General features: G+C 41.1%; 1 protein-coding gene across 2 annotated transcripts in view; it reads right to left on the reverse strand.

The window, feature by feature from the left end:
- The window catches only part of LOC128081084 (ubiquinol-cytochrome-c reductase complex assembly factor 1), a 51,542-nt gene that overhangs the window by 10,637 nt on the left and 12,961 nt on the right, over nt 1–27,944 (reverse strand). For both annotated transcript variants that reach the window (XM_052684006.1, XM_052684005.1), the window contains exons 6-7: nt 23,638–23,695; nt 16,765–16,873 (exon numbers count right to left, since the gene is read on the reverse strand). In XM_052684006.1, coding sequence (XP_052539966.1) covers nt 16,765–16,873; nt 23,638–23,695 — 167 coding nt within the window. The remainder of the gene's footprint in view (nt 1–16,764; nt 16,874–23,637; nt 23,696–27,944) is intronic.

Here is a 27,944-nt window from a genome sequence, read left to right on the forward strand (position 1 = left end):
AGTGCCACCAAAGTCATCTTCTCCACCAAACTGAGGCTTGCAGAGGTGAGTTTGTGCTGGGTGCACTGAGTGCTGCACCATCAGAGCACACCCGCAGTGCTCAGAAGCCGTGGCAGCAAAGTAGCGTTTTCTGCTGATGCAGTGAAATCAGTCCATCTCTTGTGCAAAACAAGTCACACAGGTATGAGAACCCTTCTGCTGTTATGACTGAGTCTACTCCAAGGACTTCTGCTTGCCACGCTGTCATAAACATGAATCACTCTTATTTACACTTTTGATTATTGGAACAGTCAGTGTCAGCAGAAGTTCCTGAAGAAGACATAGGACGAACCTTCCACAATATTTTTTTGCCATTTCTCTGCAATTCAGGCTTTTTTTCTTTTTCCCCCCTCCACACCTTTCCTAAATCTGCATTTGGAAAGAATGACTTGTATGCAGACCTTTACATGAGTTGTAAATAAAGGAGCCACATACAGTTATACACAGGCATTTGAAGTGTTTTGCTGCCCTTTTAATAAATGCACATGGCATAAAATGGAGAAGACTGCACACAGCCCTTTTATTTCTGCCAAGAACATAACTACTACTTGTAGGACAATAATCTTGAAAACGACTGAGACTGCAGTTAAGATCAAAAAGATTGAATTAATAAAGCAGATTAAAAATAGCTTCTTAGTAAGGGGCCGCAAAGGCTCCTTCAGGCAACCTCACATAGCTGAATGACAAAGAAATTGCAGAAATTATTTTTCCAACCTTCATTTTTTGAGTCTTTTATTAACCACTGTTGCTTTGCCTGCAAATAAGGTCAAGTTTACTGGCTTGCAATTAGCTGCAGCTGTGACTCCCCATATGCTTTAAAATACTAACTTTTTGACGATTCTAATTAAAAGTCATTAATTTTGTAATGCACCACAGCAGATAATTAACTTCGGTAAATGGTCTTTAAAGCCTTCTTAAAAATTCAGTGACAACCTATTTCAACATTGCACTAACCTAAATATATTTTAGATTGTATCAGAACCAGTTTCTGCCAAATGTTAAATCTATTAAAACAACATGCTATTGGAAAGAGTTCTTTTATGCTCTGCTACCTTCGTAACTGCAGTGACCAACAACACACCTCAGAGCACGCCTGTATTCCAGGCAGACGTAGAAAAGCAAGTTATACTACATTATCTACATATTTCAGCAAAAATAATGATGGTCATCCCTAGATGTCTACTAGGAGGTATGTTTCTATCTTACACTCTATTAATTTGGAAACTTTGCCATGGTAACAGTAAAAAATGCAGGAGGTCACCATACAATCCTAATCATACTAAATACATGGGGGCTTATTCTGAATTTTTCTTTTCTCCGTGGTGCACGGCTGGCAGAGCTCACTGACGATCTCTGAAGATTGAGATCATGGAAGAAAGGTCGAATTGCTGTGCTCTCTGTCTAGTTGCTCTGATTCTCTGTAGGGGTGAGCAGGTGTAGAAGATTTTTTGCTGTAATGCCTCTCAGAAAAATCACTTGCTAAAATCCTAAAGCTGATCATTAAAATGTTTCTGAACGCACCAGAAGCAAGAATTCTGACTGAGAGACTGAAAGGAAGTTACACAATCCAGTTTAAAAGAGGCACTTGGAGAAGACAGTAGTGAAGCAAAATAAATCATTAGGGTAGATACTCACCATGAGCACTTCACACAGATCCCAAAAAACCTGATCTCATTACTGAGACAAACTTGAGTAACTGTGAGAAAGAGTCACATGCAACTGTAGTGCAGCAGACTGAGGGTCCACCCAACACGCCATCCGGCTTCAACAGCAGCCAGACACTGGGAGAGATAGCAGGAGTGCAAGCTGACATGCGCTTCCTCGAAGCATTCTCACAAACACTTTGAGCTCAGGCATTTCTTAAACCTTCATGTGTTTACACAGCAGCCTTTAGAAGGTCTCTATTTCAAACAACTTATTCAGTGAACTTGCTGCATCTGCTTCAGTTCCCTGGTCTACTACTCGTGAGAACAACCATCTGCTGCTTGCTTCTTTTGAAAGTGGTGCCTGCTAGCTTCATCTGATGGTCCTGGTGTTTCTCTGCATGAGTCTGAAAGAAGTACTTCACCACCTCACCACCATACAGGATTCAGAGCATCCACTGTGTTCCATGTAGTATGATCTGCCCACAGAAAAAGGCTTAACAGAACACAAGCGTACCGAAACCCCCGTGCTCCCAAAGTTCTAAACTACATGAAAAATATTAGATTGAAGAGCCATGAAGCACAGAGTCTATTTGGACAAGTATTTCAGGTGATCCAGTTCAGCACAAACATAGAAATCTGACTGACGTTGGTAAAAATTAGTAGAAAATACAGTAATGAATGAAATTAAAAATCACGGATGACTCTGCCCAGTAATATTCAGTGCTGATAAATGTACTAGTAGTAAATGATAAGAAAAAGCAACCATAAAATCTACAGAACAGTGTGCCCCGTTTAACAGCTATAATTCAGGAAATGGATCTTAAAAGTTTTTGTGGATAAATCTCCAAAATTTCAGCTTAACATTCAATAGTGGAGAAAGAAATCAATTTCAAGAATTGTTCAGAAAGGAATAGAAACCAGAACAGAAACTCTTCTGCCACAAATCCATAGAGTGCCTGTATGCCAAATGCTGCACAAACTTCTTATATTTTCGTTTCAGAAAAGACATTTTTAAAAAGTAGAAAACAGAGAAGATCAAGATGATTAGACACGTGAGGATGTGCTAGCTTTGTTCAGGTAGGAACGAGGAAGATGATGGGAGAGGTAAAATCATGTGGTATGGAGCAAATAAACAAGGAATTATTCCTCTCTCATAAAAAAAAAGCTGATGAAGGGTCCAAAAAATACCTGAAAAACAAATGGAAAAACTTTCTCATGTAGAGAAAGTTTTCTTATTAATTTGTAGATGTCTTTTCACAGGACATTAAAAACCAAAAATACAAAAATATGACTATCCCTAGAACAGGGCCCTGCAGAAGCCCACTGGTAACCAGGCACCAGCCTGATGTACCCTCGGTTACTATAAGCCTTGAGTCCTGCCCGCCAGCCAGCTGCTCACCCATCACACTATGATTGTATTTAATGTATCCGTGCATGTGACAATTCCCACACGACTCTCACATTACTCAGTAGTGAATGTGAAAGGGCATACCAGGAGAGAGCTGCTATACATTTGTTCTGCTTCTTATTCCTTTTCCCAAATATCTCTGGTTGTTGTTAAGAGTGGAACGCAGGATCTTCATCCGACACCAGAAGATGACCACTGAATATGTTCCATTTCATTATTTTTTTCACTGATGTTTGCAGAGAGACTGACATCTCTCTGGGCATCTGCTCCCCCCTAACTCACAGCAGCACAGCCGCAGCCCATTAGATCACAAATTCTGATCCTCAGCTCGCTTTGCTGACTTCCTATTAATTTCACCTGAAATAAGCCAGTGTAATTAGAAAAGAAATGCTGTTTGTAGCACAGCTATTAGTAGTTTTACAGGAACAGGCTGCATATTATGTAGAAATGCTAGAAGAATGATCCTGCTCGTAGCAAATAATTATTTCTCCCTGGGGAAAAAAATAAGGAAATGCCTTTTCCAAGGAGTCTCCAAGTTTCTTCTGGTAGCAGCAAGTCACCCAAAGCAGCTCTTCCATCTCCTCTCCAAAAACCCTCTCCACAAAAAAAAAAAAAAAGAATTAATTTCTTTTCAAAACAGAGGGACAATTATTAGATTCCATGCAATCAATAAGCAATTAACCAGCCTAAACTTTGATGCTAATACCTAGCTCTGCTACAGTCTTTACCCAGTAACAGAGGCCAAGGCAAATGCAAACACTCTATCTTTGAAATTCCTTTCTGCTGCATCTAAGCTTGGTTGTGTTTGCTCCAGACGTCCCGCTATCTTCACAGCCTTTTATACGTGACCTGTTGGACATTCTGCCATCAGCTGGACCTTTGGGTAAAGCTGAAATTTGAAGTCGCATTGCTTTCACCTTCTACCAATATCCTGCACCTTCTGGTTTCAATCATAAGCTGCAAAAACCCCAATTTCCCTGAGCACTCCTCCTCCCCAGGGCTTCCAGCATACGCATGGCACGGAATAGTTAACAGTTAAATATTTTCTTGCCAATATTTTAAGAGTGTAGAAGGTTCCAAATTGCTGGTAAAATAAACAATGCCAGACTGTGAAAACTCCTGCCTGCCATATACTCTGATGTTAACAAGAGTTTCTTTATTACTGTAACCTTTCAGAAGCGAACAAAAATTATTTCTCTACCCTAGTTCTGCCCTCAAGTAAAAGGCAAAGGAGGAAAGCAAACCATGAAAAAGCCGCATGGTAAGAGATACTGTGAGCTTTCCATCTCACTTCAGCATTTCATTCAGGCTTGATGCTACTGTAGATAAATAAACTTGCAGAAGATCCTGAGAGATTGGGCAAGGGTTTTAAGAGGGCAAAAATTTCCTCGTGCACTTTTTCCTAAGTAGCACATATTAAACCTGCATATGGACCATCATCAAGAACAGAATTAAACAGGGAATAGAAAAGGGTAAATTTAGGATGCTCTCAATCACGTTATTTTCCAGCTCTTTGGTACAAAGCTGTCTGCAGGGCTACAGCCAGGGACTTCCACCAACTACGTGGTCTCCACCATTTCCTCAATTTAAAAAAACCAAGACTTCACATAGAAGCTTACCAATAGAAACCACCAGCAGGAAAGCAGGGAGTGCCTGTATCACAAACTAGACAAACGAATTTATCATTCAGGTGACATTCTCAGAACAACCACCATTCACAGGCCTGCCAGCTTTTTGTTATCTACCACCTACATTTGATACATATACCCAAGCCATCTGAAAATCAACTCAGATCAGCGTTGCTTATTTTACATACACCAAGACTTCACCAATCCAGACTCCCATCTACATTATCCCACAGTGCAAGACAAATATCCCTCTGTACATGCAGTTGTTCTTGTGCCCACAAGGCCAACTGACCAGCCTGAAAATCAACACGATGCAAGCAATAAATAGGGATCGCTTACTAAGATCAGATACGCTGGTATTCTGGTAATATTGTTTTAACTTTTTGCATTGTTTCCTGCCCTTTGAACATAGAAACAACATTCAAGCTCGTTCAGAAGTGTAATGATAATTAGCTACTCAATACCAAGAGAGATTGAGCAAGTGGTGTTTGTGTCCCAAAACAAAAGGGAACAGAAATAACGGAATCTACAGAGATTCCCAATATAGAATGGAAAACAGAAGTCTGTCTAGGTGTGCACAAAAGCATCACATACCACTGCTTGTATGAAAGTAAAAGACAGTAAAGAAGCATGAAAGACATCATTGAAATTACTCGAATGCACTGTATTTGCACTCCATAGCCATTGTCATTTATTTTACTGCGGGAGTCATTAGCAAAAGCAGCCATAAAGGGCTTCACAGTACTGAGAGAGTTTTATAAACAAGTAAAATGGGCTGCAGAAGTCAGAAAATGAAGTAAAAAAATAAACTGAGTTCTAACAGAAAAATATAAACATTTGCAACCCACTTATGTAGCCAGGCTACAAGGCACCACAGTAGGTGCATTACAAACATGAAGACACTGCATCTGCAGCAGAATTTAAGACCTGATCTATGAAGGAGCTGTACAATTCAATCGGCACAGAACCATCCGCAGGAGCAGAAAGTGTACCTGTAAGTCTCTGGACGATACCAAGTTAGGTGGGACCGTGGATCTGCCTGAGGGCAGGAAGGCTCTACAGAGGGATCTGAATAGGCTGAGTATATGGGCTGAGCCCAGTCACATAACATCTAACAAGAGTAAGTGCCAGGTCCTGCACTTGGGTCATAACAACCTCATGCAGCTGTACAGGCTTGGGGGAAAAGTGGCTGGAAAGCTGCCTGGCAGTAAAGGACCTGGGGGTCATGAACAACAGCTGGCTGAACATGAGCCAGCAGTGTGCTCAGGTGGCCAAAAAGGCCAACAGCAGTCTGGTGTGCATCAGAAATAACGTGGCCAGCAAGACTAGGGAAGTGACCATCTCCTTGTTCATGGCACAATGAGGCTGCACCTCAAATACTGTATTTGGTTTTGGACTCCTCATTAAAAGCAAACGTTCAGGTAGAGAAATAATGAAACTGAAGAAAAATAAATGATCTGGAGTTGAAAAAGGCAAAGCCATGAAAATGCTTCAACATACAAGTGTAGGTTTGAAACAAGCAGAAAGGAGGGCACATCCCAAGCCTTCATTGTGGACCTCTGCAATACATAGTTGCTGGAAGAGCATATTGAGCAGAGGCAGTGTGACCAAGCAATCAGTGAAGCTGCATGGCAGGCATAACTGGCACTGATGATTATTAGCTGAATGAAATAATTATTAAACTGATTAGCTGAACATGAAAGAACATAAGGAAGCAAGAATGTGACATAAAAAAAGATGTCCTGCAAAGAAACAAAGATAATTAACAGAAGACATTTAAGAGGAAATGGTACAGCAACAGGCTAATTTCTCTACAGAATGAGAGGTAGGAAAGAAGTATGAGACATGCTGACATGACAGATACGAAAGCAGGCAAAAGCCCCAGAAAGGGAAGACGGAAGCTCAAGCGAATTCAGGAATCAGCATAACAAAAAATGACCAAGGCCAACAAGGGAAAGAAAAAAAATATATCAGAGAATAGCTTGGGTAGGAAGGCACCTCAAGGATCGTCAGGCTTCAACCTCCCTGCTGCAGGGTTCCCAACCACCAGATCAGGCTGCCCAGGGTCCCATCAAGCCAACCTGTTCCAATGCTTCGCCACTCTCTCTCTCTTCCCCCTGACATCTAATCTAAGTCTTCTCTCCTCTGGTTTAAAACCGTTCTTTGTACTATCATTATCTACTCATGCAAAAAATCATTTCCCTCCTGTTTATAATCTCTCTTTAAATATTGGAAGGCTGCAGTGAGGTCTCCCCACAGCTTTCTCCTCTCCAAGCTGAACACCCTAAGCTCCTTCAGCCTGTCTACATAGGAGAGGCGCTCCAGCCTTCTGAGGTGCCCATGGCCTTCCTCTGAATCCTCTCCAAAAGCTCCACATCTTTCCTTTGCTGTGGGTCCCTGACCTGGATGCAGCCTCCAGCTGAGGCCTCACGAGGGCAGAGCAGAGAGGGACAATCACACCCCTGCCCTGGACCACCCACCCAGGATTACTATCAGCCTTCTGGGCTGCAAGCACACACTGCTGTCTCATGTCAATCTTTTCATCTATCATGACCTTTAAGTCCTTCTCAGCAAGACTACTTTCAAAGAGTTCTTCTTCCAGTCTGCATACATACCTGGGATTAGGTTCACATGGGCCCAGCTTTTGAGTCTATCAAGGTCCGTGTGGATGGCATCCCTTCCTTCTGCCATATTAACTGCACCACTCAGCTTAGAGTCAAAGTGACCTGCAGAGGGTGCACTTGATCCCATCATCTATCTAACTGATAAAGATGTTAAAAAACACCAGACCCACACAGACCCCTGAGGGACATTGCTTGTCACTGGCCTCCACCTGGACATAGAGTCACTAAGCACAACCCTCCGATTGTGACCATCCCAACAATTCAATATTCACCAAACTATCCACCCCTCAAAGCCATATCTCTCTAATTTAGAGATAAGGATGTGTCAGGGGACCATGTCACAGGCTTTGCAGAAGTCCAGGTAGATGACATTATTGGCAGTCTTTGTCCACCGATGCTGTCAATCCATTATAGAAGACCATCAGACTGGTCAGGCACAACCCTCCCTCGGTGAAGCATTCAGAAAACATTCAGAATTGGTGAGATTAGACCTTCAGTAATTGCCCATGTACTGCAAGTAAATGTCAAAATGAGGCATAACAGAAATCAGTACAGCCAATTCATCACAAAGGAGAGTCATAAATGGGGAAGTAAACTTCTACTTTTGCTGCTCCTGAAAAAAAAACCGAGTCATGCAAAGAAGGCAATCAAAACAGCATCACCACATTCTTATTACAGAAGACGAGGCAGCACAGGTAAAGGCTGCTCAGCACAGCTGTAGATATTGCTGAAGCACGACAAAGATCCTTCTAGATTGAATGCACTGCCTGTCACAGAGAAAACAGTGTCCCTCAAACTGTGCCCCTTTCTCTCCTGTAAACAGAGTAGCCTGAGAATCTGCCTTCACATTTTCCATCAGAAACACAGGAATCAAAAATAGTTGCTAATTCTTCCTCAAAATAAAGATTAGAGAAGAGATCCCAAACACTAAGCAGATCTCACCGGTGCCATTTGTGCCCTAGAGCTAAGTCCAGAAGTTATGCAAAACACAGCACCTCAATCACAGTTAAATCATACAGGCTTTGAAGAGGAAGCAGAAGGTATCAGTGACATTCTAGTCACAGTGAAAATCACAGGCGACAATATAATCAAAATGCACTGAGAACTCCACATGCTTTGATTTAAAAGGGACACTGATCTAGATATTTTGCTTAAAAGTGCACGTGTTTTCCTTGTAGCAGCTTAACATTATCAAAGAACTACATTCATAACATAAAATACTTCGCTTCCAAGAGACTCACAAGAATTAGCCAAGAAGATCAGTTGAACTCGGTTGTGGAATTTTGGGACAAACTCCAAAAGGATAGGAAGTTGATAGCAAATTTCAGAATACCCAGTACAATACCATGTTATTTAACTTTGCATTGACTGTAGGCAAAGCACAAGCTGAACCATGAGTGATATACAGAGCAATGGCAGAAGCCAGGCAACACTGACAACCTAAGTGCTGAGCCAGTTCTAACTGCTATTCCAGCTCTGCTGAGCCTGGAGATGGCTGCAGGTTCGATATGGGTCCCTTCCCTGTTTCCACTGTCATCGCTATGCTGTCAAAAGAAAAATAATACAGTTGTGGTGAGCAGCAGTTCTGTTGCTCAGCACTGGATTTTGGAGCTATGCTACGCTGCAGGAGTTTGAGGAGTGCAAGGCAGCACTTAGTGCCTACAGCCACTGCACAGTAACATCAGTTTTGGCATGTGAATCTCACAGGTGTAGTATGTGGGGAATAATGGCAGAAGTATTTGTAGAAAAGGCACAAGGCAGCCTCCAGTGTAGGCATCAGAGGAAGGCACAAAACAGACTATGGACACTGCTATACAGCAATAACATCCAACACATCTGGGAAACTGAAATCAACATTTTTATGTCAAATTCTACAGAAAACTGAGGCAGGCCAGTTGAAAAGAATTCAAGCATATCTTATGCTTTGATTTCAATGCCACGTATCCTTGGCACGCAGCGGACATGCCTATTTCAGACCGTCAGGGATGTTAGTCCCACAGACCCTGGTTCTAGAACTACATTAAAAACAGGACCTGTGAAATAGCCCATTTCTAACCTCTACGACCTGGCAAAGCTAAGCTCTTATCACCACCCACACTACCTGTGCCAGGCTTCATCATGGTTTGGGTGTTTTCAAGGTAACATTCCACACACAAACATCCTCCTGCGTACTTAAGTTAAAGGAGATCACACTAAATATGCTCTGGAAGCAGTGTCTGGCTCTCTTTCTCACTTATTAAATGACAAACTAATGGAAGTTTGCTACGAGCTTTGGAGCTTTTTGAAAAGCGATCAAAAGTTTATGCTTCATTCCTTTTCTGCTTGCATCCCTGTTTCTTTTACATGCTGGTGGACTTCACGCAATCGGAATGAAATTCTGACTTTGAATTTGGTGTTGTGAAAACACTTCCCGGTGACATTCTGAAGGTGACTGCAGGCAAAGAAATCGAAGTTCATGTCCTATTGATGAAGCAAGAACAATGTTTCACCACAGACAAAGCTTCTGAGAACAGCCAAAGATTCTTACGTTCCATCTTACTTGATTTGACATAAAACACACATTTTTGGCTTCCCTAATTAAAACCTCAATGACAGTAACCAATCTATTGAAATTTTCATGGCCACCTACTCAAGATTTCAGATTACCCTTAAGGGGAAAGTATCCCTTTTTTTAAAATTATTTTTAGTTTTATTAAATAAACTTTAACTACTCTATTGCATAGATAACAGCTAATCATTTTGTATTCACACACATTCCCAAGCACACAATACATGTCTGCAACTTCCCTCTGAAGCATGCAGCTCCCAGGATATGGTGTGACCCCATCATGCTTTCCTACTCCAAATACAATATTGATAACTAGATGTAAATTATTCTATCTCTTAGCTCTTTAGGATGTTGAACATTCTCCTTGGAGTATTTTTCACTTCTATTTAGACAGAAGTTTAGCATCCAGTTCAAACTGGTCAGCTAGCCTTTCTCTCAATCCAGTGGAGAAGAACCTGAAGCTCTCAAAGGGCAATCCATCCTGTCCTCAGGTATGGCTTTGGTGGATCCTCTCCCCCCTTTTATTCATACAGCCTCTCTGCAGCTCCATTGGTCACCAGATCCTTGGCAGGCTGCTTTATCTTGGTAAAAGAGCAGCAACAAGAACCCCATCTGCTACATGATTTGTCTCTTTGATTGCCTTCATACTGCTAAATAAACAGGTCCTACAATTGCAATTTCAAGAACACTCCAACCACCAAAAAGGAACAAATATTCACTCTACATGATCACAGGCAATGCTCTTCTGTGCCAAGGATCTTGAGGTCCACAGTATTTCACATTCTAAACAAGTGTTGTCTACATACATGGCTTCTCTACCTAGAGAAGTTAAGTATTAAACTTTTTATGCATGGATTATTTTCTTAAGAGAAAAAACAAACACCATCACCTTATATTGGACTAAAGAACTGTCAATAAATGTATTTTCCTGTATTTCTTGTCCTGACGAACTGCGGATGAAGAGCTCTGATAACAAAAAACCAGCAGGAGAGCACAAGAATTACTGGATCCACGAGTGGTGTACAGAACCGACACAGCTTGGCTTTCATGCTCTGTGAATACAGCTGTTAGCATCCTAACACTTTTCTCCTTAAAACGTCCTATTAACATTGCATATTTAAAAATACACGGATCATTTGGAATTTCAACTTTTCCTCTCAGTTGCACAGATAAACTAAACAAAAATCACACTTTCCTGCTGTTCCTGTTCTCCCATAACAACGCAATTTGCGTTCTGAGCAACCCCATTTGACCCATGATTTCCCACAAGATTTTAAAGACCAGCCTGAAAAGGACCTCCTGAACTTTCAAGCACTTTCTAGTGGGTGAATCAACAGCAAATAACAGTCAGTACAAAGTCTGACTTCAATCTTGAAATGCTATCAACTTTATGCCATGTCCTCAACTCTTCCAGAATCACACTGGTCTCACTCTGACTGTGATTTCTGAGTCCTTAGGTAAGTGTCAAACTTTTAACTCTCCACAAAAAACAACAACTTGAAGTGTACTGTGTCATGTTTAGGCAAGTCCAGTAATGGAGGATGTAAGCCTAAGTTCTGGCTGGCTTTTGTTTGCTTGTTTTGTTAGTGTAAGGCAAGACGATATTTTAATCTTCTAATGTCTCTTCTCAGTTAAAAGACAAAATTGTGTTCAAGTTTACAGAGCTAAATTCTGCTCTCAGTTACACTGATGTGAACCACGTTATTGATTCTGATGGTGTTACCTCAGATGTACACCAATGTAACTGAGAGCAAATTATGGGTCACTGTATATAAACAGCTCTGGCTATGAGTATAACAAAGGCTGCATTGTGCTACGCGCTGCAGAGCCAATAAATGAATTCAAAAGACACCTAGATGTGTTCCTGGAAAAAGGGGGCAGGGGTCCTGAGTGGTCTGGTGGGAAAACAGGAAAGTGGGATTAAGATAAATTAAAACAGGTCTGGCATGCCTGGCTTGTCAGCCCCTCTTGTTCTGAAAGCTGTAAAAGAGATAAGAACACATATGGTTATAAACTGGAATTGTTCTTTTGCACTGAAAATGTGTTACTCATTTCAGAAGCACAACGCTACCACAACGCACTGGAATATCGCTGCCAAGAGCAGCCCAACAGCAGCTTGCATGTAGTTGGATAAAGACTGATGCATCTAAGACAGCATGTGATTTGCATCAGTTTTCGTTGTTCTTGAGTGACTCTTTTTTTTTTTCCTTTAAAAAAAAATCATATTTCTGTTGTCAATCAGCTGAAATTCTGCTCCATGGAACTCCAGCATCCAGACGCCCTTCTGCATCATCTAAAGGTGTTCAAATACACTCAGACCCACAATAACTGCTTTCACATACACAGTTACTGTGACAATACTCGGCTCAGGTTAATATTCACGTTGGGGAAGCACTCTGATAGGAAGACAAATAGCTGCAGTTTCCAGTATTGCCTGAATTCCCCTTACAAATGGATGAAGCATCTGCTCGTTTGAGGAGTATAAATCTATTCAGTGCAAGCCACAAGGTGGAGATCTCTGGCAAAGCAGGATCGAAAGGAAGCCTTGTACCCAGCCTAATGTTACTATTAACACTTGGAGCCATTGCATCAAGCCAATTTTTCTGTTTGTTTTTAAAGTTTGATAGAAATGTCACTAGTGGAAAAATTAAGTAAAGAGCACTGGTTAGCCACAGAACTGGACACACCTGGCTGCAAACCCACCAAAAGAAACTGACTTCATTAGTAGTAGGGACAGCAGAGTAAAATTTATATCTGAAATATGCCTGCACCAGTAGAATTTGCTGAGGCCACAGGCTCTCCGTGTGTTTTTACAGCTGCGTCAAGTTTTGGTTTCTGACTCTTGCCGACATTCAGGAGTGCTGAAGGAGCTCAGGCTAACAAGTCCCAAAACTTTGTAGCTGAGATTTAGATTTCAGCAATTTTAACAACCAGTTTTTGAAATAATACAAACTCCATTTGGAGTCGGAGCTGATGTAAATTAGCAGTTAAAATGCCTGGCATTCTATCACTTTCGGCTCCACTGAACTTGTGTACTTAAGAGCAGATGGCATATTTTAATAAACCATCAGTATCAATTCAGGAATATAATATCCATTTTCTACATCAAGTGCTGGAATTGCTGCTAGATATGAAAACGAGCTGAAGAATTGCAGCCTGGCCTGTCAGCAAGTTCAGCTAATTGCATCCAAGCAGCAAGTTTCATACAGGTGCTCTGTCCCCTATACCACAATACAGCAGTGTACCAGTCTGCTTAATGCTGACCACTGAGACATTGCAGGACAGAAAAAGCTGGGTATAGAATGTCCTCACCTGGGAGCCATGCAGGTGACAGCTTAGTGACCTAAAAGAATCCAGGAAAATTTCCTTTCGTTTGACTTACTTCTGAGAAAGGCTCAGATTATGAAATCTGAAATCATCAGCAGAGAAACAGTAATGCCATCATCTTTGTATCTCCTGTTCTTCTTTTGATAGATTTAATTACCTTCTTTTGAAGGCAGAGTATATACTGACTGCAAGACTGAAATGCTTGAGAATAAGTACCTGTTACTCGTATTGCTCAGTCAGCTCACAAATGTTTTGTCAGAGCTTGAGAGAGAAGGCAAAGCATGACCTCAACTTCATTTGCTAAGGATAATATATCAGGACTAATAGGCAGAATCTAATACTGAGGGTAAATGTCCTTCACCTATCCTCTCTCCCCATTGGAACTGCTCAAGTGAGATGTAAGGAAGGAGTTCAGGCAGAGCACATGGATGTGCAGTGAAGAAAGTGAGGAAGGGTGAGCAGGCAGGGACAAAACAGGGGTCACCTGCGCAGGGTCTTGGCCAGAATGGGATGGTAGGTAACATCACCAGCACAGAGGAAAGGAATAGAGATAAGAAGCAAGGGAGCTAAGGCATAAAGTGCATAAAATGTATACAATTATTTTCATCCAATACGCAATAAACACTACTTGAAGAAACTAAAGAGTTCAAAGCTGACAAACTAGTGATTGAAAGATCAGGAATAATTAAAAGATAGAAAAACATTAAATGGTCACATAAGCTGTACCTTCACAAACAGTATGGAGAAAAGAGCAGTCCTGATTTCTAGTTTACTATCTAGCACACTTCACCACACTTTCTGACACACCTCACATCTACACACATCTAGTTAGCTGTCACTCCAGAGTTTACCTTCTCTTACAAGGAATGTAATTAAAATCAAAGGGCCTCTGTGCAGTTCAACAACATTAAATATAGGCACAGACGAAGCTGTTTGTGGGATCAAGACTTTAAGTGTGTACATACTTTGTTAAAGCATCAGCTATTGCTACATAAAAGCTACGTTAAGACTAGGCTACAGCCAAAAACTATCTTAGAACCAATGTAAAACACATCACAGGAATCACATTATTACAATCCGAGCCTGTTTGCTATTATGTTGCATTATCATTATTAAAGATTGTGAAATTTAAACTCAAAGTCAAACTGAAAAGGCGCCTAGCTTGTCAAGCAGGGAATGAATGGCATTCAAACCACTTAAGAACTCTTCACAGTTGCATCATACAGCAACCATACAATTATAACAAGCATTTATTAACATTCGAAGCTCCAGATTGGATGAAAAGCATAAGGACACACTTTTTTCTTCTCATTTAAAACATTCTGGGGGGAATTTTGAGAGCAAAGGAATAATTCAGTTTGCAGAAATGGTTGCATGCTTTTCTTCACAAAGAACAGACTATGAGTTTTATCTTTTTCCCTTTCAAGTTCTTCATTAAACTTCATACAATTCCAACTTGCACCATGCTTCATTTTTGAGTTCAGCATGATTTTAAGAGTAGCAAACAGCTTTGCTTCTCGTTGCTGCTTTCTGCTGTTTCAAACCCTGCAAGGAAAACTAGGTGATGGCATTTGAGGTTAGTTGGTATTAGGAAAAATCAGTGTCAAAAGGAACTGAAAAACAGCTTTCTGTCCAGAAGTAGCATTCACTCTCTGCCCAGATGGAGTTCAAAAAACCCCAAAGGGATTTTTGGAGGATTGGGGAGCAGCAATGTAGGTTTTTTTTTTTCTTTGTTTGCTCTTATAAAAAAGCAACCTTAAATTTACACCCATATCAAGGATCTGAATTGCTTTCAGTTCCTTCAGAAACATGAAGCAACCACTGCTACGACATGGAAGGCACAGGAAAAGGACAAAAGCATTAAGTTTCCCATTTAATTCCATCTTTTTCCTCATACTTTTCATACACCATGGGCTTAATGTTTTTGTTTCTCTCTCTAGCCAGGAGTAGGTTAGAAAGGAAATTAAGGCCAAAAGCACAGGACAATGAAATACTGAAAACAAAATAAGTGAGAAATACAATTAAAGATGAGTTTAGAATGCTAATTAATAATTTGCAATGCTTAAAGTAAATACAGAGACATTAGAATAGCCAGTTAATAATGTGAGGTGTTTGCCATCTGGCCTTCAAGACTTCCAGAAACTGGTTCAGTTCCTCTGCTCTGTGAAGTGCTTGTGCCCAACAGGCATTGCACCAAAGCAGCTGTTTGAAACCTGTTATATGAGTATTTATATCATTGTCTGTCTCCTAGAATGCAAGAATACTTTAAGAGCTTCAGAAAAAGAAAGTGCTACGAAGAATGCTCTGTACTAGCAATCACCTAATTTGCCCAGGCTTGATCACACTGCCTCATGGCATCTGACCAGGACAGAAGGATTCCCATTTCTTTTTGTCTTGCTCATTAATGTAGCCAGAAATTTTAAGATGCCTAAATTTAGACCCATCTTAAAAACCAATCTGTAACAAGGAAAGTTAACGTCCAACAGATTGGGGAAAAAAAGAAAAAACTAAAATAAAAAGATCGATAGAATCACTGAAGTTGCAACAGAATCAATGCTTTTTAAGACTGACCACATGCAAAACAGAATATCAACAAAAAGAAAACTTCTTGAATTACTGGTGTGATCTCACACCAAATCATAAACTCACTCGTTAATTTCCTTGTTCGTCAGAAAAACCTCTATATAATAATTTAACAATTCTATACTTCTTTTTCCAGCATTACAGGAGACCTTTCCTAGCCCTGGTCTCTCACTAGAAGTATCCTGAATACTGATATTCTCAACTACATCAGGCTACTGCCACCACTGGACACTGTCACCAACACGATGAAGGAGAAACGTATCCACAGACTACAGGGTCAGAAACAACTGTTACAACTACCTAGCATAACCCTGCTCATAGTATAGGCCAAGAAGACCGTGTCTCTCCTTCTTTCAGACTTCCAAATCAACTATCCTTGGAGCTATGCTTTCCTTAACACTTTTCTTTTGAAATGACTAGATATATTAAGAATCCAGAATGAAAATTAAGCTAATGAAAGGTACGTAGTCACGTGCAGGAACTTAACATAATAGCTTTGTCCCTTGACCTTCCTTTTGCTCACCATCCTGGATACAGAGAAAACTCAAAGCTCTTCTGGAATGACTTAAATTGCAGTTGTAAGCATGGCACTAGTGACGTATCTTCCTACTCGAACTGCTTATTTCCTATCCCCAAATGCCCATCCTGTTACAGCAGTGTCCTTGTTTATGTAATCACATGGCAAATATCTGAAAAATTAATGACTTCCATGCAAATCATCATCACATCCAGGCCATGATACAGTTATCAAAACAAAGTCAGTGGCTCAGTACAACAGCTGCAGGAATGAGTGGCCAAGATGACATCCACTTGTACCAGCTTGAGCTCATAAAGAAATATACGCGTAGCTACGTTTAAGATTTATTGTTAAGCATTCTTCCAAGATATGCAAAATTACAAACCCATTGCAAGAACTCAGTCATTACAGTCATCAAGATTACCAGCACCAGAGTTAGCTTACCCCCATCACCTTGCCACGCTGCTCAACATCCTCCCACATGCAGTGGACGATGTAGCGACACATGTATTTTCCTGCTCGACCCTCCTGCTTCATTCGCACCAGACACATCCTGCAGGAACATAAACACATCCATAGCTTTTAGTTTTTCTTCAAGTTTAAACAATAAATTTAATCAGCTTCAGCTCACTTAAGATTCTTCTTACAGTACATGCTTTTGTCAGTTATAAAATCAGTTAATAAATTATCAGGTAATAAAAATAAGATTTTTTAAAAAGCAGCTATCATAAACTTGTTCATCCTGTACTTGAGGGCTGTATCTCCTGGATTTTGGCCAATCCAGCTACGGAAGAGTGACAGTGGATTCTATTTTGGCTGACAGCACTGTAATCTAGTTAAGCAGTACTGCAACTTAAATTCCAGAGCCTTAAGAACATACCATCCTTTGGAGCAAGAACAAATGTCTTTTCTAATCCTAGGCTACAAGCCAGCTGTAATTCAGCTTGGTATACTAAAATACTGGAAAAGACTGCACTAGCCAAGTAGTGAAAGCTTAAGCAGGTCACAGACTTCACCCAAACTCACATTAGCAATGTCCTAAATTATTTCATCTACAGGGGTCTTCGGATACACATCCAACCACTTGGCAAAACCCCTACATGCGAGAAGAAATCACAAGTTTGTGAGCAGGATCTTAATGAGAATACCAGGTTGGGCTGTTTTACCTTAAAGCCACTCAAGCTACTGGTGCTGTTCAGTCCAAAAAACAAGCCATCACAACCATACTTTTTTTTTTTTTAAAATTACATCTGTAAACAGCATGAACTGAAATGCAGGCTGCTCCCTCACTGAGCCAGGAGGTGAGTCCCCACCAGAACACGTTCATTACCTCGCTAGTCAGCTCTGCTGCTGCACTGCAAGGCAGAAAGCTGGGATGACAGGATGCTCCAACACTGAAGTTGAAATAAGTCACTGATTTGCACAGAGACATGCTATGCTTGGGAGGCTGTTCATGTAAAAGCTTTTTCTCACACCTTTTGAAAAAGCAAGAGAGCAGAGCTGCTATAGGCTACTTTGAAGCAGCCGTGTTACTAATAGTGAAAGCACTGCAAGAGTTAAGAGGTAAAAATGATTTATGTATCTGTTCATTTCTACAGCAGAGATAAGATCTGGGCCTCCCTTCAGGCATTAGAAGTATTCAGTGCTCTGTGAATGCCAGCTCAACAGGGAAAATCATAAACATCTGAAACTTGTCTGTTGGGCTGACCTGTAAAAGGGCAGATGCCAATCTTCATGATGGATTCTATCTGATTTGCCAGTTAGTAAAGGAAAGTGTTTCTTTTTTTTTTTTTTTTTTAACCAGCAAAGGAAGCAAAACTTACTGCCAATGTTGAGTCACAGAGGTAAAACAAGCTGAAAGAGCTGCATTGCTCCTATACTCTTTTCTAAATAGAACCATACATTTATGTCCCATACAAGGTCCATTCCACTCACACTACAGTATCAAAAGAAGAAAAGCCCTTGAGCCAGAACCTGATTTCTACATGAATGCTTTTGAAAATGGCAGCCACCAGGTGAGAGGCAGGTCAGGCTCCAGCATAACAGTCCTGGCAGAATGAGGTCAAAAGATTGGAGAGGGACTGAGGCATGGCAAGGAGATCAGTGATGGAAAAGGGTAAGTGAGTGAGAGCCTTGGGAAAGGATAATAGGGAGAGAAGGGGAAGGACAGCAGTCAGCAAAGGGAAGAGCAGCAATTCCTGGCTCAGGAAACAGAGCTGTAAGGATTCTCAAGATATATATGGTGGTAGTGACAATTCCATTTCTAACAGCACCCAGCAAACAATTACAATTTAGATCAAAGAATCAGGGAATCATAGGATGGCCTGGGTTGCAAAGGCCCACAGCGCTCATCCAGTTCCAACCCCCTGCTGTGTGCAGGGTCCCAACCAGCAGCCCAGGCTGCCCAGAGCCACATCCAGCCTGGCCTGGAATGCTTGCAGGGCATCCACAGCCTCCTTGAGCAACCTGTTCCAGAGCCTCACCATCCTCTGGGTGAAAAACTTCCTCCTAATACCCAGCCTAAACCTCCTGTCTCAGTTTAAATCCATTCCCCCTTGTCCTGTCACTATCCACCCTTGTGAACAACCATTCTCCCTCCTGTTTATATGCTCCCTTCAAGTACTGGAAGGCCACCATGAGGTCTCCCTGGAGTTTTCTCTTCTCCAAGCTAAACAAGCCCAGTTCCCTCAACCTTTCTCCATGGGAGAGGTGCTCCAGATTCTGCGAAGATGGTAGCAAGAAGTAAACCTATCAGCATCTTGCTAAAAGAAAAACTGCAAAGCTTTCAGCTAGAATGATGATCCAGAATTCGGAACACCTCTCTAGTTATCAGCCCTGACACGAGCCAGACACATTGTGAGCTTAAAACTTGTCTTACTTTCATCAGCTTCAAAACCTTTGTTCCTCTTATGCTTTTACTTAATTAACCTGTACAAAACAGTTAATTAGTTAGAGTTGTTGTATTCCAAGTTTTTTTTTTGCTCACTCTTACCAAGTCAAAGAGAAAAACCCCTCAGCCTAAGACTTGGAAGCCTAACTTTGGGTTGAGAGAAGTATTTTTACACTGCTCTCACTCAATTCGCAACCTCAGGGAAAAAAAAAAATAGCAAGAGAGACTTGGCAATCACCCCCACATGCATAAATACAAGCTCCCATCCGTCTCCCTTCAGCAGCAGTGAACCAAGAGGAGAGTGCAGCACAAAGACCAGCAGTTAACAACCGCTCACCGATGAGCAGGAATGGAGCAGTGCTCAGAGGAAAGCCTGCTACCCTCGAAGCCTAAAAGGCAGCTCTGTGTTTGGATGCACAGTGCTGTCATAGAGCTGTTCTGCAGCACCACGAGTGAGATCATGGAATTCTGCAGATTATTTTAAAGTTTGGTAGTTTGTTACTACACCTGCCGTCTGAGGTTTAAAAAGACACACACTCTTTAAAGACTATAAACTTTCTAACTGGGTCAACACAGTGTGAAACATTTTGTCGTTTCACTACCAAATCTGTTCTGCAGTTTACTGAAATACTGACTCATCTTTGTCAAACCACGAAAGCAAATCTATTCCAAACCATCTTTAGAAAATTGTCTACTATTGGTTGGGGTGGATAATTTATGTCATATTTAATTAGGCAGAAAGATTACACTAGAAGAAAATAATACATAAGGATGCCTGAAAAGAAACGTGAGCACATACATCCTCTTTCCACCTGAGGTGAGAAGCAGCAGTTTCCAACAGGAGCCTCGGCTGTGACTGCTTCTGCCAGTACAGTAAAACACACTGGTTTAAGCTCCAGAAGCAGAAATCAGCACTACTGTATCCAAGTGTTGAGATGCAGCTCAGTGCTATGCAGCCCATGCCTGATGAAGCATTAAGCCTCCAAGGTTAAAGCCCACTCAGAGCTTCCTGCTATCCCCTTTCACTGGACCAGGCATTCTGCCTTCCTCAGGTGTTCCAAGGCAATTATTTCTAGGGTTACATCATACCAGACCAGATAAATGACTCTGGTTTAACAACAGGTGTAACACCAACCAAATAAGAAGGCTGTTGTTTTGTTCTGCTTAACCTATCATCCATGAAGTGCCAGCAACTTCAAGACAGGAGAAGAAATCTCCTGAATAGACTTCAACCAGATGTGGAGATATGCACCTCCATCATGAATGGAAGCTCAGAATAATGGTATAGGGCAGAATTCTGAACTCTTGCTATCTCCTTTAGCAAGTTCACATGATACCCTTTGCTAGCAAGCTCACTAGGTACAGTATTTATAGCTAAGTTCAGGTTTTTGTGGAGGTACAAGCTAACAGACCTCAGCCTGGCTGTGTAGTCTCCCTCCATCCTGATGCCTGCACTTAGGCTGTTCAGCCCATTTGCCCATGGTGAGGCAGGATCAACCTTAAGACATCCCAGATAAACTTGTTCTTAAAATGTCTCTCAGGTAAGATATTGCTCTCTTTGCTGTAATTTTAAACTCCTTCCACTCTGCTCTTCTAGGATGAACCATGGACAGTTTACTCTCTTTTGAGACAGCGTACCTCAAAATAATACAGCAGCCTCAAACCTTTCTCTGCAAATCTGATACCTCTATCCCTGCTGGAACTGTTTTGCACAAACTTGATGGTTCTTCTCCTCTACACTCACTCAAACTGATCAACACTTTCACAAGCACAGTTTTTCTTACAGAAAGCAGTGAACAAACCTTGCTGAGTTTCAGAAAGGGAACTGAAGCTCTGCTGTATTCTGACCCTAAGTGCTACGTAAAGCAGGATGTACCACATAAGACATAAGACAAGACATTTCTTACTACAGTCAAAGTCATCTCTTTTGCAATTCAGAAGCTGTGTGGACACAGCCTATACTTCAATCAGACTGTCACAAGAAAAGAACAACGTGGCAGAAGGAATGAAAAGCCTGAGATTTCCTAGAAGGTATGGGCTTCTGAGCCTGATGTCCTCCTGACATCAAGAGTGGGAGGTAACTGAAATAACCTATAAAACTCAGGGAAGAACACTAGTAGGTTGATTTTCTAAAGTATAATTTTAGAAGAACATTGGAAAGAAATGGAGTGTATCTGCAGGAACGTTATCTTTAAATAAGTTAATGAAAACTGAACTAAATGAGTTTCTGATTCTCTCCATCCTTTCTGGTTACATACAAAATTTGGTTCATAGAAAAGGAGAGAAAATAAGAGACAGATATTCCAACAGTGAATCGATCAGAATCTGTAATGCAAGGAGTATGGTCTGACAAGCATCTTAAAGTTTATAAGAGGTGGGATCTAGCAGTACAAAGAGTTGACTGGAACACGATGGATAATGACAGCAGCGAGAGAGGAGAAAGGTTTTTACCTAAGTATATATAAAAAAATCTTATCCTTTCCTGCTTCAGAAGATATTCTAAATCAGTTGAAAGCCAGTGTCTGTAGGCGAAGAAGGAAGGAACGAGTAATCCAGAAAGTGATCTAGACTTATGAGGGGGAACAGGAACATCTTAACAGATGGCAAACAGAATCTATGGTACGGCTGTTGGCTGCCATATCAGAAAGACTTCTAGCTCGAGACAAAAGGCTAGAAGGAGAGATAGGTGTTCGAGCCTTCAGAAGTAGGGTGCCTTTACATATGCCAGTGTTAGCAGAATCCCTCGTGTCCTGCTCCCTCTTTACTGAGATACTGATTTAAAAAAGAGAATCAGAGAGAACGCAGCGATATATCTGCCATGTCACAGCAGAATCTTGGCCACTGAGATAGTCACAACCAAAACATGCAGCCATGTGCCAGTGGCCCCGGTAGTGAGTAGGCTTCTCTGTGTTCTAGAGCATCAAACCAGATCTCTGATTTGTGAGAATGACAGCATTCATGTAGGTCAAGCTGCCAGAAACAAGGAGAAGCCAGGTACAAAAACTTCAGAAAAAACGAACCTCGTATTACAAATTAGCCTAGTACTACCTTCCAGATTCACATTTTCATCATTGTCCAACAAAACAGTGATTTTGTTCCTTTCTGCTTGTTCAGGACTTTCTTGTTAACACACTGACTATAGGTTAAGCATTAGAATGTTTCAGTTTCCCCCAAGGGTCTCCTTAGCATCACAGGCTCGAAGAGAAGCAACTGTTGGCTTCCTCTGACATAACTGTGATCTCAGATGGTCCATGTCTATCAAATACTACCTTCTCTATCATCGTTCCCTTATTTATTTTCATGCCTGTCAGTTGTGAAAGAATACTGTGCACCTCAAAATGCCATGCTAATACATGGCACATTTCCCTGTCAATGCAAAATTGTTGTGAAAAAAGTGTGTTTTTTGCAGTTCTGTGTTATCTGCCTTTGTTTCTCCTCAAGTACTTACAAATGGCTTGGTTTGAAAATTTATTGCAGCAGTTTTCCCAAATATCAAACCAAATGATTAGCTTATTAATTCAGTTGTTAAAGCCCTTTTCACATGGAACAGTAAGAAATAGACTGCAAATCTCAAGGGCGACCCATTAATTGAGTCCACTGATTTCATTAACCAATTCAATGGTTCCGCTGATTAATTCATTCCTTAGTGAAATGAGCTGCCCCATCTTTCAATATATTGAGGAGACAGGAAATTAAAAGGAGGGAAGGGGGAAAAAAAAAAAGGAGGCAAGGAAATAAGAGGCCTGTTCTTAAGTGCAACTATTTTAGTACAAACTTCCTTTCGAGTCTTTGGGTAGTAAAATGTAAGTCTATGGACTTCAGTTTCATGAAAGATCTGGCACTTAACAAGAATTACTGTACTCCCCTGTGCATCCTGCTGACCTTTATAAGTATGTAACATTAGATGAAAAACTGATTTTTTTGGCTACTCTTTTCACAAATGAAAAAGGAGGAAAAAAACTTAATGTTTAAGGTGTTAAATATTTTTAGATGTAGCCAAGCTGGCATTCACCAACCTGTGCGTACATTTCAGAGGCGCAAGAATAAATGCCAGTGCTATAATTTGTTAAATGCTTCTGACAAGCAGCAAACTTCAACCACCACAAATTCTCACAATTTAAACCGCTTCTACATAAATTTAAACTTTTCCTAAAACACCTAAATGGGATTTTTCCACACAGGCTGAGTAAGGCTTTTAGAAAGCTCACGGCACGGGTTATTCCATTACCTAGAAATACAGAGATTTAAGATGTCAGTTTCTCCATGGGTTTTTTTGCTCCTTAGTAGAAAACTATTAGAATTCATTATTTTGTAAATTGAATATTACCACTTTTATCAATAATCATGGAGCCTACTTTTTTGCACAGTAAGGTACGTATCATTTTACTTCCTGAGACTATTTATATTGCTATTCAAGCTTCACTTACCAGACATGAAGCTGGGCTACTAGAAACCATGAATTCAATGTATCAGGCATTTGGCACCCTTGATGGGAGAGAGAAAAAAAAAATAAAAACAAATGTTAATTTAAATTTAATCTGTTTTTTTTTACCTAACAGATTCACTACACCAAAATCTGAATAGATATTAGTAATTAAATTTCTAGCTTTACTCAGTAAGTACATATTGGGAGCAAATATTTACTGTCAGACATCATTAAGATCTAGAATGTGCAGTCACAGGACACTGTAGATACCAAAAGGCTTCATATATTTAGAACTGAGGTAAAACTAACAGGAGGAAAAAAAAAAAAAAAACACAATGAAGAATCACAAAGAAAAAGATATGGCTTCTACCTCAGGACGTCCCAGAGCAGGAAAGAATAACAAGGAAGTATTTGTGGATGCTTTGCCCAGTTCTTGCACTCCTCCTTTAGCACGCACTGATTCCTGCTGCCAGAGGCAGGATGCTGCTCACTGTGCTAGCTGGCACTTTGCTCTCACTCAGCTGCTGTACTTGCTAGGTGGCTGCACAACCCACGGCTCTCTCGGAGCACCTTGCCTCAAGCCATCACACATCAGGATTAAAAGAACAAACCAGACACGGAAATAATCTCTCTTTCCATATTCTGTTCTACTACTATAGCTGCTGGGTTTCCCAGAAATGTCTACATGCACATGGACATTACACCATAAAACCATCCATGTCTTGATGTTGGGAGGCTGGAGATTCAGGCTTTATGCCACAGCAACCAGACCACTCTTCCTCATGCTAGGAAAGCATGGACTTAGGGGTTATGCGCACAGGAAGTCCTTCAGTTCCTCTCAGATTTAAAGCTTCCTCATGGGAAGCCATTTCCACAGCTGTCCCTTGAAGAAGTACCTAATGAAAAGCATCTGACACCCTGGCCTACCCAGCACTTGGCCTCATCTTCTGGACTACTCAAACCTGGGATGCAGAGTGTTCAGAAGCAGACCTTCCCATTGGATCTGCCTCAGGGAAGTCAATCCCTTTTTCGGTACTGCAATGTATTCTTTCCTAATTCCTATAGTTCCTGCCTCTCAGGCAGTAACAAGGAGGCTCACATGGATCACGAAGCAAAATTTTTACAGGCTCTTTCTTTTTATATGTCAACCACGGTCAGGCAGCCACCACAGCAAACAAGCAACTCATCACTATTCCTCCTCCTCAAAGTGACGATGCCATCAGGGGACAGAACGTGCCAAGCTTCAGCATCAATGCCTATACATCACCTACACCACCACTAAGAGCATATAAAGTCACTAACTAACAGTATGTTTTGGAGGTTAACCACAGGTTTCCCCCACCCTTCTCCCCTTTTGGCTGTCTCATTGCAAGCAGAAACAGTTCAAGTCCTTAAAAATGAATACTTTGATCTAAAGGCAAGCCAAAGGATCTCCAACCAGAGCAAGAATGCACAGTGCTTGCATTAATCAAACCAGTTAATTAAATGAGGGTTCCACAGACAAGGTTCAGAGTGAAACACTTAGTTCAACAGACAGAGGTTTCTGAAATAGAAGTTAGCATGCATCAGTCTGCTACCACAGAAACTGCTCTTCATTGCAAAGCAAAGCTCACACCTCCACTGCTGGAAATTCTGAAAGTTTTTAAAGACCTATTCAGTAGAAGAATTCAGGGAAGAATTTTTTCCTCTAACTTCCCAAGTGTTGCACTTCTGTTTCTTCATTCACTTTCTAATTTCTGTATTAGGACTGGCTATGTCCTAATTCAAAGGAGGGATGTTGCTTTAGAGTAACAACTTTGTCCTTGGTTACCAGTCTTTTAGAAAGGAGGCATTTCCAAAATTTGGAGTTTCGGGAGACCTGGTATCAGAAAACTAAAAGGGAAGAAATATCCATCCTAAAATTCAATAGAAAATTATTCCCTTCAGAATGTAGTTAGATAGAGAAAAAAAAAAATGTGAGACTGTAAAACCACCTCTGAAATACTGTGATATTATCAGCTGGGGAATAAATCTGTTTTGCCTGCAGAACACACTCTGTTCACATCTGTGTATTTAAGAGACATAAACACTCAGGCTTATGGGGACATATATCTTTTTCCAGCCATATACTGCACTTAAAATTCATCAGGTAAGAGAAACAAACTTTAATGTAGAATTTTTCATGATGGAAAATGCAACTACCACAATTTAAGGAAGGATGAAATAAGATGACATCTCCACATCCTGCAAAAAAAAACATAAAACAGGCTTGTTTTTGTGTCAGCATTCCACTCGTACTGACTGACAGGGAGAGCAGCAGGTATCTATAGGATGCCCCAAAGGCTGCAGAGAACAGAAGGATTCAGAGTGCTGTAGGTAAACTCCAGCCCTTCTGTGCTGCTTTGTTAGTCCCACTAGAAACTACTGGAAATAGAGCCATCACTTTGCTACAACAACTGCAGGACCGTGGAGCAATTAATAGCATTAACAGTTCAAGATGAATTGCAGCAACCCCATAGATCAGGCTCATCGACCAATTCCAGCTCAGCTCTCAGTATCACCTACCTGATCCTAAGAGCTCTTCTAGTCTTTCAGTTATAAGATAGGCATTATCCTCACAAATAGGTACTTCATTTGTTATAACTACCCAAACTTCACAAGCTTCATGCACAGAAAGCTTTCTGCTGGTAATCTAGCTATTCCCTCTACTATTTCTCAGTTCCCTTTTACACAAAGTATATCTGAAGTCCCAAAACAGCTCCACTTTCCATATAAGCAGTACAGGATAGCAGACATTTGGGACATCAGCCCTTAACAAAAGTTCCCAAAATTGTGCTTGATGATCATTTATGGACAAAGGGACAGCAGAATGGCAGGTACAATAAAATTAACTGCCATCGAACACCAGACAGCCTCAATTGCAACACCTCCTTCACATGTCAGGTGGATTCACAACTCCTGTATTTTGGGTACTGTTGTTCAAAAGCATAACACAGAGAAAGGCAGTTCACAGGGCTCATTCTGCATTAGAGAAACTCTCAGAAAGTTCACTGGGTATCATCAGAAAGGCACTGAGAAAGCGCAGTAGTTTAAGATGTGAAATACTATCTGTCACTACACCATAATATCCTGGCAGTTCTATCTCACCTGTTGGAAAACCACCTTACAGAAATCTGCACACCACTATGAGATCTGCGTGGTCATGCAGTTATGATTCAAGCCACAGCGCAACCACATCACAAAAGCAAGTCCAGAAACACTGAAGAACCAATTTGGATCACACAGGGTTAATCAGCCCACAAATGGTTTTACACATGCATGGGTGTACTGTTTTCAAGGCCAGCTCAGTAGGTTAACAGCTTTCACAAACTACAGAGAAAAAGCTAATAAGCTCTCCAGAGACCAGAGCTGACTCTGTGCAGTTCACTTGGATATCTCAACACCATACAACTTCAGCCAGAAGTGCTGGGGGCAGCAAAGCCAAGAAAAAAGTAAAAAGTACTCTGCTAGGTCTGCGTGCAGCCAGTTTCAGTGAGGATAGACCTGAGCTGGGTCCCGTGCCACAGCATTACTATTCTTAAGGGTCCTGAACAGTGCAATTTATCGTGTAGGTGTGCAGCACCCACACCAGCATGGTCTCAGGTGCACCTTTGCCTGCTACATCACTGAGAGACAGAGCTAAGGGTAACTGCTTCCTGGGTTTCTGCTACTCCAGTCACCCAGACTGCTCATTCGGGAACAAGCTGTGGTCCTAGCTTAAGGTTTGCCCATCTTTACTTGAAAAAGGAACAACTCAGGAGAACCCCATTCTCACTGATCTAGTTTGATTAAAAAAAAAGAAGAAAAAAAAAAAAAAAAAACGATCAGAAAAGTTGGATATCCTGCATGGTTCCATGCTTCCCATCTTTTAAACACATATTCCTCACCACTCAATTCATGCCAGCTGCTTGCCATCAGACCCTTCTATGTGCCACTAGTTCCCCAACACAACAAAACAGTAAGCCAGCAAAACACTGAACTAGTTTCTTACAGTGACCTACACACTTCAGTAGATATGTAATTTCCTGTCCAGAGAACAGGCAGAGAGCTCGTGAGGAGCACAGAGCCTTTTCCCTTCGGCCACTGCTTCAACTCAGCTACCCATGGAATTACAGCCTAAGCTCTTTTACATCAGTTAAAAGGTCCCTGTCCATCCAAACCATGCCTTAGGGGAAACTACTCTTTAAACACATCGCATCACTTGCCTGTTAGGTTTTAAAGCCAATCTCCCAAACAGCTGCAGGTAGAGAACCATAACAGAAACTCCTTACACCTGTTTTTGTATCAGAG

The sequence above is a fragment of the Tympanuchus pallidicinctus genome, unplaced genomic scaffold, assembly GCF_026119805.1.
Source record: "Tympanuchus pallidicinctus isolate F22 unplaced genomic scaffold, pur_lepc_1.0 scaffold20, whole genome shotgun sequence".
Classification (NCBI taxonomy): Eukaryota; Metazoa; Chordata; class Aves; order Galliformes; family Phasianidae; genus Tympanuchus; species Tympanuchus pallidicinctus.